At 41.9% G+C, this 18,378-nt stretch overlaps 1 protein-coding gene across 2 annotated transcripts; it reads left to right on the top strand.

Moving 5' to 3' along the window:
• Positions 1-14,326: 14,326 nt before the first annotated feature.
• LOC133912124 (coronatine-insensitive protein homolog 2) lies at positions 14,327-17,938 on the top strand. 2 transcript variants are annotated; one of them, XM_062354715.1, is made up of 4 exons: positions 14,327-15,101; positions 16,124-16,610; positions 16,727-17,246; positions 17,321-17,460. In XM_062354715.1, exons 1-4 carry the CDS (start codon positions 14,599-14,601, stop codon positions 17,326-17,328), a joined length of 1,518 nt encoding a protein of 505 aa, XP_062210699.1. In that variant the 5' UTR covers positions 14,327-14,598; the 3' UTR covers positions 17,329-17,460. The 2 variants fall into 2 exon arrangements, with proteins under 2 accessions (XP_062210699.1, XP_062210698.1); XM_062354714.1 differs by having other exon boundaries at positions 14,337-15,101; positions 16,727-17,938.
• Positions 17,939-18,378: the final 440 nt, after the last annotated feature.

An 18,378-nucleotide genomic window follows, 5' to 3' on the forward strand; every position in this document is an offset into this window, starting at 1 on the left:
AAGATTGCTACACGAAATTTACAAATGCTTTCTATCTAGATGGTTCAAATGATGTTGAGTTAAATGATCTAATGACTGAGTTAAGAGTTATGTAATTGACTTTGCTAGATAGGCAAATATTTTCTATAGAGATTTTTTAGTACGTCAGAGAAGTAGATTGCTACCCTAATATTTCTATTGCTTACCAAATCTTATTTACTATGCATGTAACTGTGGCATCAGTTGAAAGAATGTTTTAAAAGTTAAAATTGTTGAAGAACTATTTAATGTCTACAATGTCTTGAGAAAGATTAAATGGTTTGGTAACTTTATGTATTGAGAAGAAATTAGTGGATGGGATTAATATTGTTACCATTATCAATGACTTCGCATCTACAAATGTTAGAAGAAATTGTTTAAGATGATTTCTAGAAGGTGTTTGAGGTGAGTGTTATGTTTTGATACACTTAAATTGTTCATCGGAAATAATTTTTCAATGAACTAAATATTATCTTTATGATTTATATATTAATTATAATTTTGATGTTTCAATTCAATAGGGTCTTATTTTTAGTTTCACCCTAGGCCACTAAAATCTCAGTCCCTGATCCCTCACCCTCGATGAGGAAGTCCCCCATGACAATGCGTTGCCCTCAGCATGACCTGGTGATCCTGCTAGTTGAGGTCTGCGGCGAGCGTAGTGAGGTCAAACCCATGGGGAGAGGTGGCAACGACAGGCTGGCAGAGAGGCGACATGAAGCCACTGTCTACATATAAGTTGGAGGAGAGCAGAGTTCGGCCACCTCGCAGGGTGCCCTCTGGCTGGCTGCCCTCACCGGCATGGGTGTTCGTCTTGTCTGCGACCTCTCCATCATGTTCCAATCGCACATGGAGGAGATTGCTTTACGCTATGGGAGATAAGGGAAAATTGCTTCTATGTCACTAGGATTTGTGCAATTGATAGGTTCCAATTTGTATAGACTAGGATTTGTTCTTTTGCTGCTCATTGTCTCTCTTGGCCTCCTCTTTCAAAGGGATTCCTTTGAGAAGTTAACTGCTACTGGAGAAGTCTTGCCACCACTAAATACTAGAGTTGTCTCTCTTGGCCTCTTCTTTTTATGCAGGCTTATCCAATCCAGTGTCAATTTTTGGACTGAAGGGAGTAGCGAAACCAAGGATGGTCGGCCCAGCGGCTGTGTTATCTCGCTCACCTCAGACGCAGACTCTGGCTGACAGTCAGTACTCTTCTCTCCTCTCATCCTTGGTTTGTAGTTAATGCTCGAGTCGTCTTCTGTCCTCTCACTCACCTTGATCGCAGCCTGCGGCTGACAGTCTAGAGATGCCTAACAATGCATTGAATTGGGAAGGCTCATGCTCTCATGCACATAGGCCCGTATTCACCGTTCAACCGTACGAGCCGCGCATGCATGCGGCATGCGTAGAGAGAGCCAAATAGTGATGACTAAACGTGAGTAATTAACGGAGCCAGTCCTCCTCACAGCCACAGCAAAACCATGGTGCTCGCAAAGGAAACACAAAGAACACGAGGCTCCGAGCACCGCGGCCGTGGGGAAGACCGTTCAATATGGCCTGCTGGAGTTTGAAGAGCGTGCCGCGATCCGGGCAGGGGACTTGGCATCGTCCACGAGCGCTCGCGGCATCCCCGCACCGCGCGTTGCTGCCAAGAGACCATGGCATGCGTCCCGGTTGCTGTGGAACGCACAAAAACGTGCTCGCGCGACTGCGTCCGCCTATTTTGATGCTTCCCGCTCGCTGCATTTAGCACCACCAAACCGGCCTCATCCAGCGATGGAACTTCCAGATCGCCGGCCGCCGGAGGGCCGTGAGCCCCCCATCCGCCGGCCATCCAACTCTTTCTATCCGATTCGAGGTTGCAAGGCAAGAAGATGATCAACATATGGCTGGGAGATCGCCGGCTGTTCGCTTCCTTACGCGCCAATGGGTGATTATCTTTCTCGATAACCTCATCCCTTCTGAACTCTCGTTTTCGTGTATGTCTTTGACTAATCATGTGTCCATGGATTGAAACACGAACAGCAAATTCGATGGGCCAACAGGCCGATCGATAGTCCAACAATATTGGCATCATCTGGCTTGTCAATTGAAATGTCACCGTCCAATGCCTCAATCTATCACTTGTTCGTTGTCGGTCTCTTCCAGCTCCAGGTATGTTCTCTACCGAATTATCCTTTTCATTGGGACCTTTGTTTTCAAGAGTAATAAATTTGTTAAAACTATATATGCCTCGTCAATAGTTTGTTCAAAAGTTCGTGTCGCAGAACCGCACATACTTTGTTCAGAAGTTCGGATAATCGATTGCCTTGCAGCCTCTTTGACAAGCCAGGTGCACATATTGGCGCCATACAACCATTTCTCTTAAAAGATGTACTTTTTTCTGCTAGAAAATAGTAAAAATAAGTCAAAGAGATACATCTGAGATTGTATCGATGGCAAAAACATTAAGTAAAAAGAAATGGAGAATTACTACCGCCAACCCAATATTGATGTGGCCAAATCGCATCACTACTACACAATAGTACATTACTGCTGGCTAAAAAACCCTCTTCACTGATAGCGGATCGGCAGTTAAATGAGTTATTACTGTCGGTTAGTGGTTTTAGCCGACAGTGATGTCCAGAGCATCACTGCCGGCTGAAACTTTCAGCTAGCAGTATTTTGCCTCTCCTCTGTGTCCTCCCTGTCTCTCTCTTCCCCATCTCTCTCCCTCTCAATATCTCTATCTCTCTCATCTATGTCCTCCCTCTCTCTTCTCGATCTCTTTGTCGCTCTCTCCCTCTCAATATATGCATACAATAAGACATATTTAATATAAATCAACAATAAAGACACATTATTAATACATAATTTATATTTTTTATTAATACATAGTAATTAATGTCATTCATTAATATGATGTCATTTGGTGATATAGGCAGTTTAACCTCTGTTAGAATTCTTCTTTGTCGCATATTCTCTACTAGAAGGTGCGATATCATCTGAAGGTTTATCCTGCATCGATGGCATGATCGGTTTATGAAACTCGTCGTTTAGGTTGATAACATGTTCTAGAAAGAACCCGGCGATCTGTTCTTGAAGGACATGCATTTTTGCAGGTTGTAATGCACCCGTGCGTAGTTTGGAACACTGCGTTTGAAGAATAAAAAGAATTAGTCCTTCAACACGTATAGAAATTGAAAAAGAAGGCATCGATATGTAATTTCATACCTCAAGATCATTGTATTTGATAGCTTCTCCGTCTACGCCAAATGCGTGTATGAAAATAAGAACATGAAACCCACAGAGATTGTTATCGGGTGACCGCCCATACACTTTAAGAGGAAAAGATTTGTTAGTGGAATGAATTAAACTTTTTTATTCAGTAGGAAATATAAGTCATGAATATTTTCTGCGTACTGGAAAGTCAGTTTTTACATCATACTACTTCCTGAATGGAAAATACATAACACTATTTTTGTGGTATCTTGTGTACACCATGTATGTGAATATGAATACAAATAAACTTAGATACAATTGTCGAGAAGATTAAATGATCGAGTTTACCTATTTAGCATATCGATGAGATCTTGGTAAGTCATCTTATCTCTCTTTTGCGAGTCCAAGATAATGATATTGCTCAAGTCTGGGTGGATAATAAGGAGAATCTAATGAAAAATGCAGCAATATTATGCCATCATAGAGAATTAGTACTAGAATCGAGTTGCCCATAAAAGCATAACGCCCTAGCACGCAAACACGTACTCAAAGTTGTAGGGTAAGAATACAAACTTCTTGTATTGGTGGTGAAGCAGATACTGCAATAAGTAGTCCTCGGTGAAGTCTGAACGCTCCCTTATAAGTTCCTCGTTCACAAAGCCCAGGATCGATGAATCCTACTTTATTATCTAATTTTTGTCTGCATGCGTGGAACTCCATTCTACGAAAGAGAGAAGTTAGCCATGCAATTTTAATGTACAAGATCATATAATGTGAATTATATGTATAAGTTACTTATAGAGTTTACGTTTTGACTATAGCCATGTCGAGGACATCTTTCTTGTACAGTTCATATAGGTATAAGAATTGCACCCAAAAGGAGTTATCCCCATTGAGGAAATATATATGTGTATCTTACGGGGGACATCTGAAAATTCGGTCTAGACTACTCCAAGTACCACAGATGAAATCAAACGACCATGTAACATCTAACTTTGCAATAACCACTCCCATAGTAAGACATGCTAGTTCTTTTGCTGTTAATCTAGAAGAAGCCAGGAAGTCCCCAATACTTTGAGCATCCTAAATGATTGAATCTGATTTGCTCTAAGCCTACTTCTTACTGATACGTTCGTAGTCACTCGACGGCTTACTTGAAGCAGCCCCCATATGTTTAGCTTTGGCTATATTCATGAAAAATCATGGTATCTTCAGGCACAACAGGTTTCGATGGAAGTGGTGGAGGATGGAAATGTCTAGTTACACTGGCGTCCACAATCTTTTAGTTTCCTTAGTAGTGAGTGAATAGACATTCTTGGGTTCCAAAACCCTCTTAGATGGCAACGACTTCTTAGATGATGTCATCTGCTTGGATGTTGCGGAACTAGATCGCCTTTTCCGAGCTGATGATTGGCTTCTTAATGACGCTGGCTTCTTGAGTGGTGGACTTCTTCGAGGCGATGGCTGGGGAGGTGCACCTCTTCTAGGATATGGCTGAGAAGAGGGAGATCTTTGAGGCGACGATAGTCCAGGGTGTCTTGGAGAGAAGAGGTTTTCAGGAGCTGTCCCTTGTGGAAACACTATGTAGGTCTTCTTCCACGCGATGAATGTGTGCTAGTTCTCTCCAATAGTGTCCGCCTCCTCTTCTGCGGGGTAGTCCACCTCAACATGACAGTATTGGTCATATGTCTCGTCTACTTTGACCACGGCATAGCCCTCTGATATCAAACGTCCATGCAAATATTCATAGAAGCCATGGGGATAAGCCACACCAAAAGCCACCTTAATTGTAATGTTCCTAGCACCAATATGTAGTACGCACGGTATCCGTGCTATGATGAGGTCCACGGGATAAGTGATGGGGTCAGCTCCTAGAACTCTCGTGGACACACAGCTACTCTGATGACTACCAGGGCTTAAGCGCACAAAATTAGGAGACACTGCTGGCTGTTCATGTTCGCTCACAATGGCGCCCTGTTCACGTATGAGGGCTTGTTGTACTGCTTGTGCTATATTTTTCTCTATATGTTCCCTATCATTTTGTAGCGCTTGTTTGAGCATTTCCATCATCCTAACTTGTTGTGGCTCTCGTTCTGCTTGGGATCTCTTTCGACTCTTGTAACTGTCGACGTCGCCTAGGAATCCATATTTCTAACCCATCACCCCAATGTCTCATGTGCGACCACTGTGCTCCTTGTTTTCCAGTGCAAAGTTGAGCTCATCTCTATCCCTGTCTGGCTTGAAAAAACCTTGTGTAGATTGCTCATGGGCTTTCGCAAGCTTCTTTACAAGAGTTTGCATCACTTTCTGGTCTTTAGAGGTCGTAAAGCATAAACTTCCATCATACAATTAAGAAGCACCCCTCCCAAGAAGCAAGTGTGTCGGTCGTTCGCTCCATCCCTCCGTCTTAGGCATGACACCTTTCTCTCATAGTTCATCTAGCTATTGTTTCCATTGTCGTTCTTTCCTCACGTACCCACATCTATCGACTTTGTGGGGGTAGAGGTTCTTCTTCGAGTTTGTTTTGTTCACCTCACTCAACCTATGTGCTTAATCTGAGAACTTGTACTCCGCAAAGGCTTACCAATGGTCTTCCAGTTGCGGCCATTTACGAAAATTTGGTGTTGTACCTTTCTGCACATAGGTTTTGTTCAGTGTACCCTTCCAATTCTTAAATGAAAGACTCGTGATCATTAGCGTCTTACGCTTAACTACTTCCATATCTATCTCTTTAGGGAAGTCGAACATCTCTAATATCTTGGACCACAAGATGTCGTTCTTGATCAAATCAAGAACCACGTGCGGATCACCTTGTTCTCCATTCCACAATCTGTAGCTGATGTACACGTGATCCTTAACAGCGATCCCACAGACTGACTTGTATGACCCTAGAACTCTCTCTAGTGCAGTTGGCTCCCCTGCTGGTGAGACCTTCATGATCACAAATCGTCTTGTAGGCATCTTAAGGGACCTCGGACACGATACCGCTCCTAAGATTGCTCATCTTCATGACCCTCCAGAGCATCAAGCATCTGCGCATAAGCGAAAAAACTTTTGAGAACCTATACGACAATATGTAGAATAAATGCATTCATCTACTTATGAATTACCTCATTGCCTCCACAGGTGTTTATGTGGTCTAGGTTAAGGTAGTGGCTCGGGCTACCTTCTTCAATATTTAACGGCGGCACTACATCTCCTTCTGGCATCTGAGCCGGATTGGCGGTTGGTGGTGTCATCCCTTCCTGTGAGTTATGTATACGATGACGATGAGCAATTGAGTATATATAGAGAGAGTCGATGAAGTAGGAAGATAGAGAAAAACGATGAGGGAGGGAGAGAGGCTGTCTAAAGAGTGAGATAACCATGAAAGAGTTGATAGATAGAATGCATAGAAATACAATATTATATTTGAGTACATTATAATCATATTTAACAAAAAAAAGTCACATCTTACATAGTAAAGTAGACATAAATATGCACAAAGGTACTGACAAGTGACACATTGATCTTACAAGTCACATCATCTTATATAGTAAAATAATGATTACAACAAGAACTAGGATTACGATATCTTTACACGTGAACCAAATTTCTTCTCCTTATTTTCAAAGGTAGTCAATTTTAGCTCAGCCTGGATGACTTGACTGTTATATGCCACAACAGCTTCCTATTCTGACTTATATCTTTTGTAACATGCTCCTTTAAATCCATTAATTCCAAAAAATGATATACTACAAACCACACTAACACTAAAAAATATGTAAAACAAGTATGAAAACAGCATTATCATCAGATTATGGAGATAATTATATACGGCTGCAAGCTTGATTGGGATAGTGAAAACACGTGCAAGGTGTATGTGTAATAACCATCCCAGTCGAGCTTTGCAGTCATATGTATGGTCACCAATTTCATCATTTGCAAAAAGAAAAAAAAAATGAAAATAATACAATTTTTAATACAACACGTAACATGAGTAAAACAGTAATACGACCTCGGTGGCTATAGCAAATGGTCTTATTAGGCACATATAATATGGAAGCTAAATGACATTGACCACAGTTTGGACAAATCCTTCTTCTTCCACTATTATGTGAACCTAATAAGGCCAAGGTGCTAGTGTTGTAAATAATAATGCAATAATAAGAAATAATAGCAATTCATAATCAAAAATTTCCGATGACATGTGTACAATAAGAACTGGACAGTAGGTGTATAAAAGTGCTCTCAGGAAATGAATAACAATTGGCCCCAGGATAATCAAGGTTCTGCCCTCTAATTGTTCTATTGAGTACATCAACAACTGGATAATTTATTAAGTTCTCATCTAGTTATTAGAACCTGGACAAAATTCTCAAAAATTAGACAATATCATCATGGACAATGTTGTTGTACCAAACCAGAGAGCACAGATTCTGAAAAGGATAAGCAATTTCCTGTCAAGACAGAAATAGAGAATGAACAACAGGATTCAAATAAGTAATGACAGAACAAAAAGAAAGAATCAACTTCCTTATCTAGAATCTGATATGCTAACCAATCTCTGAACTTACAACAGCACACCATCCAGGGATCAAATTATAATAGGTAGCCCACTGCAGAGACAACACAAAAAATATATCTCGGTATACAAGTACAGACTAGCAAGGACCGAGGTAGCATCTATTCTTCTCATTTGAACACACAAAATGACCACAAACAACATATGTTCTTATCATTTGAACACAAAAGTACCACAACCAGTATCTGTTCTTATCATTTAAACACACAAAAGGACCAATGACAACATATTTGTTCTTATCATTTGAACACACAAAAGGACCACAAACAATATTTGTTCTTATAATTTGAATACACAAAAGGACCACAAGCAGCATATGTTCTTATCATTTTAACACACAAAAGAACCAGCATGCAAGCATCTATTCTTATCATTTGAACACACAAGTAGCAGCCATGAATCAGTACAAACTTACGCGTAAACCCTAGGAATCAGAGGGGAGAAGGAGACGGAGGGGGATCCAGGAGGCCTACCTTGACATCAGGGTGATGCTCCATGGCGACGGCAGTAGTGGACAAGGGTGCGGGGCACGGCAGTGCGGGCTCCTCGTTGTTGGAGTGCTCGTCGGAGTGGAGGCAGTGAGCTCCTCGTCATCAGGGTGGTGGTCCTCGACGACAGTGGCAGCGGACGAGGGTGCAGTGCATGGCAGCACGGGCTCCTCAGCATCGGGGAGAAGACGGCGAGCTCCTCAGCATCATAGTGGTGGTCCTCGGTGACGGTGACGGTGGATGATGGCGCAGAGCATGGCAACGCGGGCTCCTCGGCGTCGCGAGGCGATTCGGCGGTGGGCACAGGCTACGAAGGGGAAAAAATTCTAAGTGTTAGAGGGCGCAGGCGTCGAGCACTTTTACAAGGGAGGACTTTCACTGTCAGCTCAAGATGTCGACCGATAATGAAATTGGATCTTCACTGCTAGCTCAATAGGACAACCGGCAGTGAAACATATTTCACTACCGGCCCAATAAATCCACTGGCAGTGAAATAACTTTCACTCCTAGTTGAATATGTTCACGAGCAATGAAACCCCTTTCACTGGAGGTGCGGGGTGCAAAAAATTTGATCTAGTTGCGCGCGCATAGAGACTCGAACCCATGACCTGCCCCAACTAAGACTGAACAATTAAACCATTACATTACTCAAGTGTTTTCGATTGAGTTTGTACTATCTATAATTATTAACATTATGTTGATCTAAAATCCTAATACATATTTATTTAAATTTGAACTTCCTATATACCAAAATTAAGTTTTGTATATACCTAGATTTCATGGTTCAATTTTCTAATTCAATAGAAAATTAAAATAAATATGTTCATACCTAAGTTTCTATATCGGGGCTTGCTATATATCTTAGTTTCATCAATAAATATTTTAAATCATTAACAATTGAAAATAAATATGCTCATAACTATAGCTAATGTAAACCATGTAATATGCTAATAGCAATATGCTAGTGCTATTGCTAATTCATTAAAATAAAAAATCAATATGCTCAATAATAAAGACATCTCCCACCGTAAACTGCAAATTGAAGCTTTCGTAACGTAAGTGAGGTATAATTGCATTTAAAACAAATTTATACATAGTAATTAATACAATTTAGCTACTTTGCCTTAACGATTCATCCTTCATTATGATCACAGCGTACATATGGATGTTCATCGGTGTCTTCCATGGGACCAAGGTCGACGTCCTCTCCGAAAGGAGGTAGCGTGTCGAATTGATTGTAGTCTTTCTCGTCAACGACATTCTCCACTCTGATAATACTTCTTTTTCTTTGAAGAACCACGTGACGCTCATCCTTATTAGCTGAGTCCAGGTCCTTAACATAGAAGACCTGCATAACATCATTCAGAAGTATAAATGGTTCTTCTCTATATACAATGAGTTTTTTGTCCACTGTAGTCATACCGTACTTGTCGATCTTCACACCCCTAGGAGTTTGACACATTAGCACCGGAAAAGATGAACTTTTAACACTCCATAGTCGAGTTCCCAGATCTCCTCTATGAATCTAGAGTAGGTCTCCCTATTTTTAGGGCAGTTGTAGGTATCTATACAGACACCGCTGTTTTGGTTGGCGTTCTTATTATCCCGAGCTCTTGTAAAAAATGTATAGCCATTTATACCATATCCTTAGAATGTGAGAATTGTAGTTGACGGTGCGTGAGCCAACACATTCAACTAAGCACACTCTATCTGCTTATCTATCACATGTCTACGTAACCAAGCGTCAAAATGATCTCGGTGCTCTCGTGCGATCCAAACATCGGACTTCCCTGGGGTTTCTGGTGCGTAACATCTTCTAGTGTTCTTCAACATACAGGTCCACTACAACTGATTATTGTAAAACTGTGAAATGTGTTTGCATGAATAAAATGAGGCTGTTAGTGTAGAATGTGCTTACATGAATGAAACACATTTCTTTTTTGAACATAGGAGCTCTAAGATTAGATTTCGGAACCGGTGTACTCCCACGTCCCTTTCCAAGGATAACCCTAAGTCATTTTACCATCTCATGTACCTGTCTCCCAGTACGATGCTTAAGAGGTGATCGAGTCTCAACTTTTCCATCAAAAGCTCTCATGTTGCTGCAGTATAGGTGATCTTTGTGAAGAAATTTACGATGACCTAGGTACACTATTTCGGGTGTTCTTCAGTCACAAGCTCTCTGTTTTATCCAAGCAATACACATATGCATAATAGCCTTTAACAGTCTAGCCCAATAGGTTGCCAAGGGCTGGCCAATTCTAAATTGTTATGAATAGCATTGCACGTAGGGTGAAGTTCTCTCGTTTGATGCATCCCATACTTGCACACCATCATTTCACAGTACTACAAGATCTTCTATTAATAGTTTCAGGTAGACATCGATATCGTTGTCAGATTGCCTCAGCCCTGGTATCAACACTGATATTATAATGTACTTCTACTTCATATACAACCAAGGATGAAGGTTGTAGATACATAGAGTCACAGGTCAAGTGTTATGACTACTGCTCATGTTGCCGAATAGATTCATCCCATCCATACTCAACCCAAATCTTATATTCCTCACATCTTCTGCAAAGAGCTCCTTGTATTTTCTATCGATGTTTCTCCACTGCGTAGAATCGATGGGGTATCTCAGCATTCTATCATCCTTGTGCACCTCGGCGTGCCATCGCATCAATTCGACATGTCTTCTATTCGTGAATAAACTTTCTAAACGGGGGACTATAAGAAAATACTACATCACCTTGATAGGAGGCCTTTTATTCTTTCCTTCACCACCGATATCATTACCATCGTGCTTGCATCGTACTGCACCATAGACGAGATACGCTTATAAGTCTGCATGCTCTTCGTGATACAACATGTAATCGTTTAAACATGCATGTATTTTCTACACATCTAACCCCAATGGGTACACAATCTACTTGGCCTGATACGTGTTTTCTGGCAGCATATTTCCCTTTGAAATCAATTTCTTCAAGAATAGTAACAACATGTGAAGCTTGTATCAGACCACTCATTGCTTGCCTTCAATTATAGCAGTGAAAGCATGATACACAACTTTATGTGCTCCTTATCGCAGCCTGGGAACAATTGTATTTTGAAGTCCTATACCATACGCTGGAACTTTTGAAACTCTTTTTCATTGGTGAAATTCTCCTCCCCATCATGCAACATCTGCTTCAGATCACCGATGTCAGCATCGACCAATGTGTCCTCTAGATCATCATCGATCAACGTATCTCCAGTAGGCGACATATCGGTGTATTCGTCGGCCGGTATATCAATGCATCTTCTAAAGCCCCTTGGTATCAAATGTGAATGTATCTGCTGTGTGGTGAAAAACTGCTTCTTATTCTCATAATTGACACATGGACAACATATGCATTGAGATTGTGTTTTTGACTTGTGTGCCACGGATGCTATCAGGAAACACTCCACGTAGTTGTTATACTCTGCGCTCACACGGCTCACATCATATATCCATCTTATGTCCATCTACAATTATACCATTATTGTAAATCCAAATTCATAACATCTAAAAGATTTTACAATCACTAACAAATAAATTACCTTATCATCTCCTACCGACAATTGGCCCAGGTTGGAGGAGCCACCTTTTGTATGCTTTCGCGTCTGCTTTCGATAAGTGTTTATTGATGTCATCTAGAAATTTTTATTATTATTCAATCGTTATGTATGACTAATTAAGTAAAAATAAAAAATAAATACGCTCAAACATACGGTTTTTATGTTGGAGCTTGCTAATTAAATAAAATATAAAAAAATATAATTGTATCTTTCTACATACCTAAATATCATGACAAAAAATTTTAATTCATTAAAAATCAAAATAAATACGCTCATACCTAAAATTTCCATATTGGAGCATGCTAATTAATTAAAATATAAAAAATATAATTGAAGCTTGCTATATACCTAAATATCATGGCTAATTTTTCTAATTTATTAAAAATCAACCATAAATATGCTCATACCTAAAGTTCCTATATTGAAGCTTGATAATTAATTAAAATATTAAAAAATAATTGGAGTTTGCTATATACCTTAATATCATGGCTAAATTTTCTAATTCATTAAAAACAAAAATAAATATGCTCATACATATAGCTAGTGTAAATCAATAATAAAGATATTTTCTACCATAAGCTACTAATTGAAGCTTCCATATCATAAATGAGGTATAATTGCATCTACATTGTCTCAAAACATCATGGTCATACGTTCATCTCCATCATTTCAAAATCCAGAGCAATTTAGCAAATAAAACTCAACTAGAAATGGATTGGAGATGAAGTTACATATATTGGAACACCTAGGGCACGAGGATTCCTCAAATTTTTGAAGCCACCAAGAACTTGGTGACAAAAAATGGCCGTCACCGAGTAAGAACAGAGCTCCTCTCTATTGTGCTCGAGTTTGAAAAAAAAGAGGACGATTTTTATATAGCTGAGACATCACTGTTGGCTCATATAACCAGCTGATAGTGATATCCTGTTATCACCGTGAGACAGTGGCTTAAGCCGATAGTGATGAGGGAGTTAGGCATCACTGCTGGCTCAAGCTATCGGACGGTAGTGAGGACCTTATCACTACCGATTGATAAGCTATGATGACTGTTTCTTTCCGCGTGGCTTATGAACCAGCAATAATACCTCATCATTGTCGGTCTATTAGGAGTCTGCAGTGATAGGCCGGTATAAAAGTCCAATTCTGTAGCAGTGCGTAATCAAGCTTTTGCACTATTGGCCACTAAAATACATGAGTATTTAGATTTGTCATTTGAGAGTAACACAATATATAATAATAAAAAGTTCTGGACTATCATAGATTTAATAATTCTTGTTAGTACCGCGCTATTTTGAAAGATAATGATCCAAGTGTACCAAACAATGTGCCAAGGTGGGCAAAACCGCAAAAGAGACTAAGGTGGCGTACCAATTAACATTTGAATGCTAGTTGTGGGTTTAATTTTTCTCGAGAAAATGAGATGGGACCTTCGAGTATATTCAACCCAATAATTATATGACATATATAATATTTAGATGGTGAAACAAACCGCAGCCTTCCATCCATGTTCAAAGTGATACAATGCTTCACATAAACCATGAAATAGGAACGATGTGCTGTTAATTTTGCGCTAGTCATTGCAGTATAACGTAGACAAGTTTGTTGCGCATTCCGTCTGCCAATTTTAGCTCTTTATGCTGTGCTCATTCAATACAGGGGCGTTTGGTTGCCCGCGTAACTCTATGCCTGATGGCATGTACCAGCGAGCCATCATCGTTGACACAATTTGTGATGATATAACCTGCTATTATTTGGTTGACTACAAGATGGGAGCCCACATAGGAAGTTGTTTGGTTGCAAACCGAAATAACAAACCCATCAACTGAGACTTTTGGTGCAACTTTTCGTGCCAGCCAAACCTATAACAAATGGGTAATATCCCGGGTAAGGGCCATACGCTCATGTAAGGACCCAATAATTATGTTGCTGATCTCACGAGCAAGGTCAAATCTGATGCGAACAATTAAACAAATCCTACAACATCTAGACCTCATTTAAAGTGTAGAATTTCACAGAAAATTGATAAGAGTAAAAAAGTATCATAATTCTTACATAAATCCCGTCAAATTCCCGCGTTCAAATGAACATTTTTTAGACAAGGCAGGGGTTACTTCTCCGATTTCTATTATCAGAAACCACGGTCTATTTAGGTCTACAAGAAAAAGAAAAAAATAAAAGAACTGCACACAAAAGATATTTGGAGAAACAAGAGGAGTTGCCATTGATCCAAATCATCCTCTACGCGATGTTTCGAGAGTTTTTTCAGGCTTCTAAGGTCCAAAACTCACCAGGGCACAAGCGCAAGCCATGACCATCTATTTCTAGCGGGGCAAATGGGCAATGCTGGTCCAGAGATGAGGAAACATCGGTAGCCCTTAACAGAGCCGAAATAGGCCAACTGTTACGGCAAGGAGAACGGATTCCCTAGGTAGCAGTGAGCAGGAAAGGTAAGGGAAGAAAAATCTGCCGCCCGCCCCCACGCGTCAGCCAAGGCGGCCGCATCGCGTCGCCCCCATTGGTGGATAGCCGCCGGCGCAGTGACCGGGGTGTCCGCTCCACTCGCCCAGCCGCACAACACCGGAGAAAAAGGCTCCACTCCACGTCTTCGCCCCGTCCCTCCTTTCCCTTCCTCGCCCACTCCACCCCGTGCAAATCCGCAGCGAGGGCGAGGGGGGAGCAGATCGGATCGCCGCAGATCGGTGGGCGGTCGCGGCGCGGCGCAGCTCGGCCGGCGCGATGGGCGGCGAGGGCGAGGACGGGGAGCGGCGGCTGGGGCGGGCGCTGAGCTTTGGGATCCCGGACACGGCGCTGGGGCTGGTGATGGGGTACGTGGAGGACCCCTGGGACCGCGACGCCATCTCGCTGGTGTGCCGCCACTGGTGCCGCGTCGACGCGCTCAGCCGCAAGCACGTCACGGTCGCCATGGCATACTCCACCACGCCTGAGCGGCTCTTCCGGCGCTTCCCGTGCCTCGAGTCGCTCAAGCTCAAGGCCAAGCCCCGCGCGGCCATGTTCAACCTCATCTCCGACGACTGGGGTGGGTCGGCCTCGCCGTGGATCCGGCAGCTCTCGGCCTCCTTCCACTCCCTCAAGGCGCTCCACCTGCGCAGGATGATCGTGTCCGACGACGACATCGACGTCCTCGTCCGCGCCAAGGCACGCATGCTCGTCGCGCTCAAGCTCGACCGCTGCTCCGGCTTCTCTACATCCTCCCTAGCGCTCGTCGCCCGCTGCTGCAAGTAAATCCCCATCATCCCTATGTAATTATTAATTTACTAACTGACTAGTTCATTTACAATTTCCCGTTCTTCTCTTAAGAAATAATTTACGGTTTCCCTTGTCTAGTTAGGTAATGTGCGTTTAACACGTTGCTTTTTAATGATGCGAAATATCTCGCTATGGATTCACACTTGGAGAATTCTAGCTTTGCAGCAGGAATTAGAAACTATGGTGAGCTTTAACTTCCATTTGTTCTGGCTTTGCTCGGTGAGGATTACCTCTGGTAGAAATAGGCTATTGCAAGAGTGCCGTAGATCCCCCTAGCGCTCGTCGCCGCTGCTGCAAGTAAATCCCCCTCATCCCTCTGTAATTATTAATTTACTAACTGACTAGTTCATTTACAATTTCCCGTTCTTCTCTTAAGAAATAATTTACGGTTTCCCTTGTCTAGTTAGGTAATGTGCGTTTAACACGTTGCTTTTTAATGATGCGAAATATCTCGCTATGGATTCACACTTGGAGAATTCTAGCTTTGCAGCAGGAATTAGAAACTATGGTGAGCTTTAACTTCCATTTGTTCTGGCTTTGCTCGGTGAGGATTACCTCTGGTAGAAATAGGCTATTGCAAGAGTGCCGTAGATCCCCCTAGTGCTCGTCGCCCGCTGCTGCAAGTAAATCCCCCTCATCCCTCTGTAATTATTAATTTACTAACTGACTAGTTCATTTACAATTTGCCGTTCTTCTCTTAAGAAATAATTTACGGTTTCCCTTGTCTAGTTAGGTAATGTGCGTTTAACATGTTGCTTTTTAATGATGCGAAATATCTCGCTATGGATTCGCACTTGGAGAATTCTAGCTTTGCAGCAGGAATTAGAAACTATGGTGAGCTTTAACTTCCATTTGTTCTGGCTTTGCTCGGTGAGGATTACCTCTGGTAGAAATAGGCTATTGAAAGAGTGCCGTAGATTTTAGTAGGAGAGCATATGTTTCTAGATTTGGGTTCCACGTTTGGTTAACCAACCATGTCTACTATCGTATGCAGGAAACTGGAAACACTGTTCCTGGAAGAAAGTACAATCGCTGAGAAAGAAAATGATGAATGGATTCGCGAGCTTGCCGCAAACAATTCTGTTCTTGAGACACTGAATTTCTTTTTGACAGATCTCAGTGCATCCCCAGAGTATCTTACCCTCCTTGTACGAAGTTGCCAAAGGCTGGAAACTCTGAAGATTAGTGAATGTCTCATGCCTGACTTGATCACTTTGTTCCGTACGGCACAAACACTACAAGACTTCGCTGGTGGTTCCTTCGATGATGAGGATCATGCTGCGGAGAGGAGAAATTATGAAAGCTACTATTTCCCCCCTTCGCTGCACCGCTTGTGTTTGCTCTACATGGGACCAAACGAGATGCAGATACTATTTCCATACGCTGCTGCTTTGAAGAAGTTAGACCTTCAGTTTACATTCCTGAGCACAGAGGATCACTGTCAGATAGTTCAGCGCTGCCCCAATCTAGAAACTTTAGAGGTATTTTGGCAGATTGCTGTACACGCCTTTATATTTCCTGTTTGGATGTTGCAAAATCAATATGCTATTTCTAACATGTTGTATTGCTCTTCTTTTTTCTTTTGTGTGGAAAACAGGTGAGGGATGTGATAGGGGATCGAGGATTAGAAGTTATTGCACAGACATGCAAGAAATTACGGAGGCTGAGAGTAGAGAGAGGGGATGATGATCAAGGAGGTCTTGAGGATGAACAAGGTAGGGTTTCACAAGTGGGGTTGATGGCTATAGCCCAAGGCTGCCCTGAGTTGACATACTGGGCAGTGCATGTCTCTGACATTACAAATGCAGCTCTAGAGGCCATTGGTACGTTCAACAGAAATCTTAATGATTTCCGCCTTGTATTGCTTGATAGAGAAGCGCATATTACCGAATTGCCACTTGACAATGGGGTTCGTGCTTTGCTGAGAGGTTGCACCAAACTCCGGAGGTTCGCATTTTATGTAAGACCTGGGGCTCTATCCGACGTTGGCCTTGGCTACGTTGGTGAATTTAGTAAGAATATCCGTTACATGTTGCTCGGTAATGTTGGTCAGTCTGATCATGGACTGTTGCAGTTGTCAATAGGCTGCCCAAGCTTGCAAAAACTGGAGCTAAGAGGTTGTTTCTTTACTGAACGTGCATTGGCCATTGCTGCATTACAGCTCAAGTCACTGAGATACCTATGGGTGCAGGGATATAAGGCATCTCCAACTGGCACCGATCTTATGGCAATGGGACGCCCTTTCTGGAACATTGAACTTATTGCTCCAGACCAGAATGATCCTTGCGCAGAGGGTAAGGCACAGATTCTGGCATACTACTCCCTTGCTGGAAGGAGATCAGATTGCCCTCCGTCCGTAATTCCACTGTATCCAGCAGTTTGAGTGTACATACTTGTTTCATGCCAGACCGTATGAAGCTCATGGTTTATATAGAACATTTCCATTGCACCCAACTTCTGCAAAGTTAACGGTGCCTGTTCTGCTTAGCAATGTGGACTTTGCACTGCACAGAATCCCCAGAGGCCCAAAGGTAGCTTAAAGCAGGGTAGCTGCTAACTTAGAGGAGCAGAGTGCTATTGGGACTAAGAACTGTCATGCTCATTTGAAGGCATCACTTCTGCATAAGCTTAGCTCAACTGGCCGGCAACATGGATATATGTAAACTCTACCATTTTGACTAGGTTTGAACACAATTTTGTAATAATGTGGCCTGTTTAATGTATCTTGTCATGTTTTTTTTTTATTCTTCAGCCGTATGACATTGTATTGCTCTATGAACAAATTTGTCAATTAGTTGCTTTACAATGACTTGCTGTGGTTCGGTGAACAATGTATCTATCATCCACAAAACCTGGTTTTTTGTGTGTCTCGTTTACTTTTCTCCTTATTTGGTCTGTATGGTGAGTCATACGGTGATACGGAACCATGTTGCTCCACACCTGATATGGGATTCTTCGTTCCTGGAATCATGCATGCGCGTAGTTACATGTTTCGGTACATGATAAAGAGCCAACTCTTCTTTTGCGCCCAGTTAGAAGGGTAGTTGGAGGTTGGAAGCCCCTTACAGCTCTCCTTTTACGAGGATCTGCTTTGTTTGAATCACAGAGAAGCCGAAGTTTGTCTTACTAATTTTGACTAAATTTGCACTCATCTGGTTGGTTGTCAAAATTCTGATAAAAGTTACCTCTCGACTTCCTTCGTAGTTGTTTTTTTGTTCTCTTTTTGAAAACTTGGCCAATTTTTGGGTA

This window comes from Phragmites australis, chromosome 3 (genome assembly GCF_958298935.1).
Source record: "Phragmites australis chromosome 3, lpPhrAust1.1, whole genome shotgun sequence".
NCBI lineage: Eukaryota > Viridiplantae > Streptophyta > Magnoliopsida > Poales > Poaceae > Phragmites > Phragmites australis.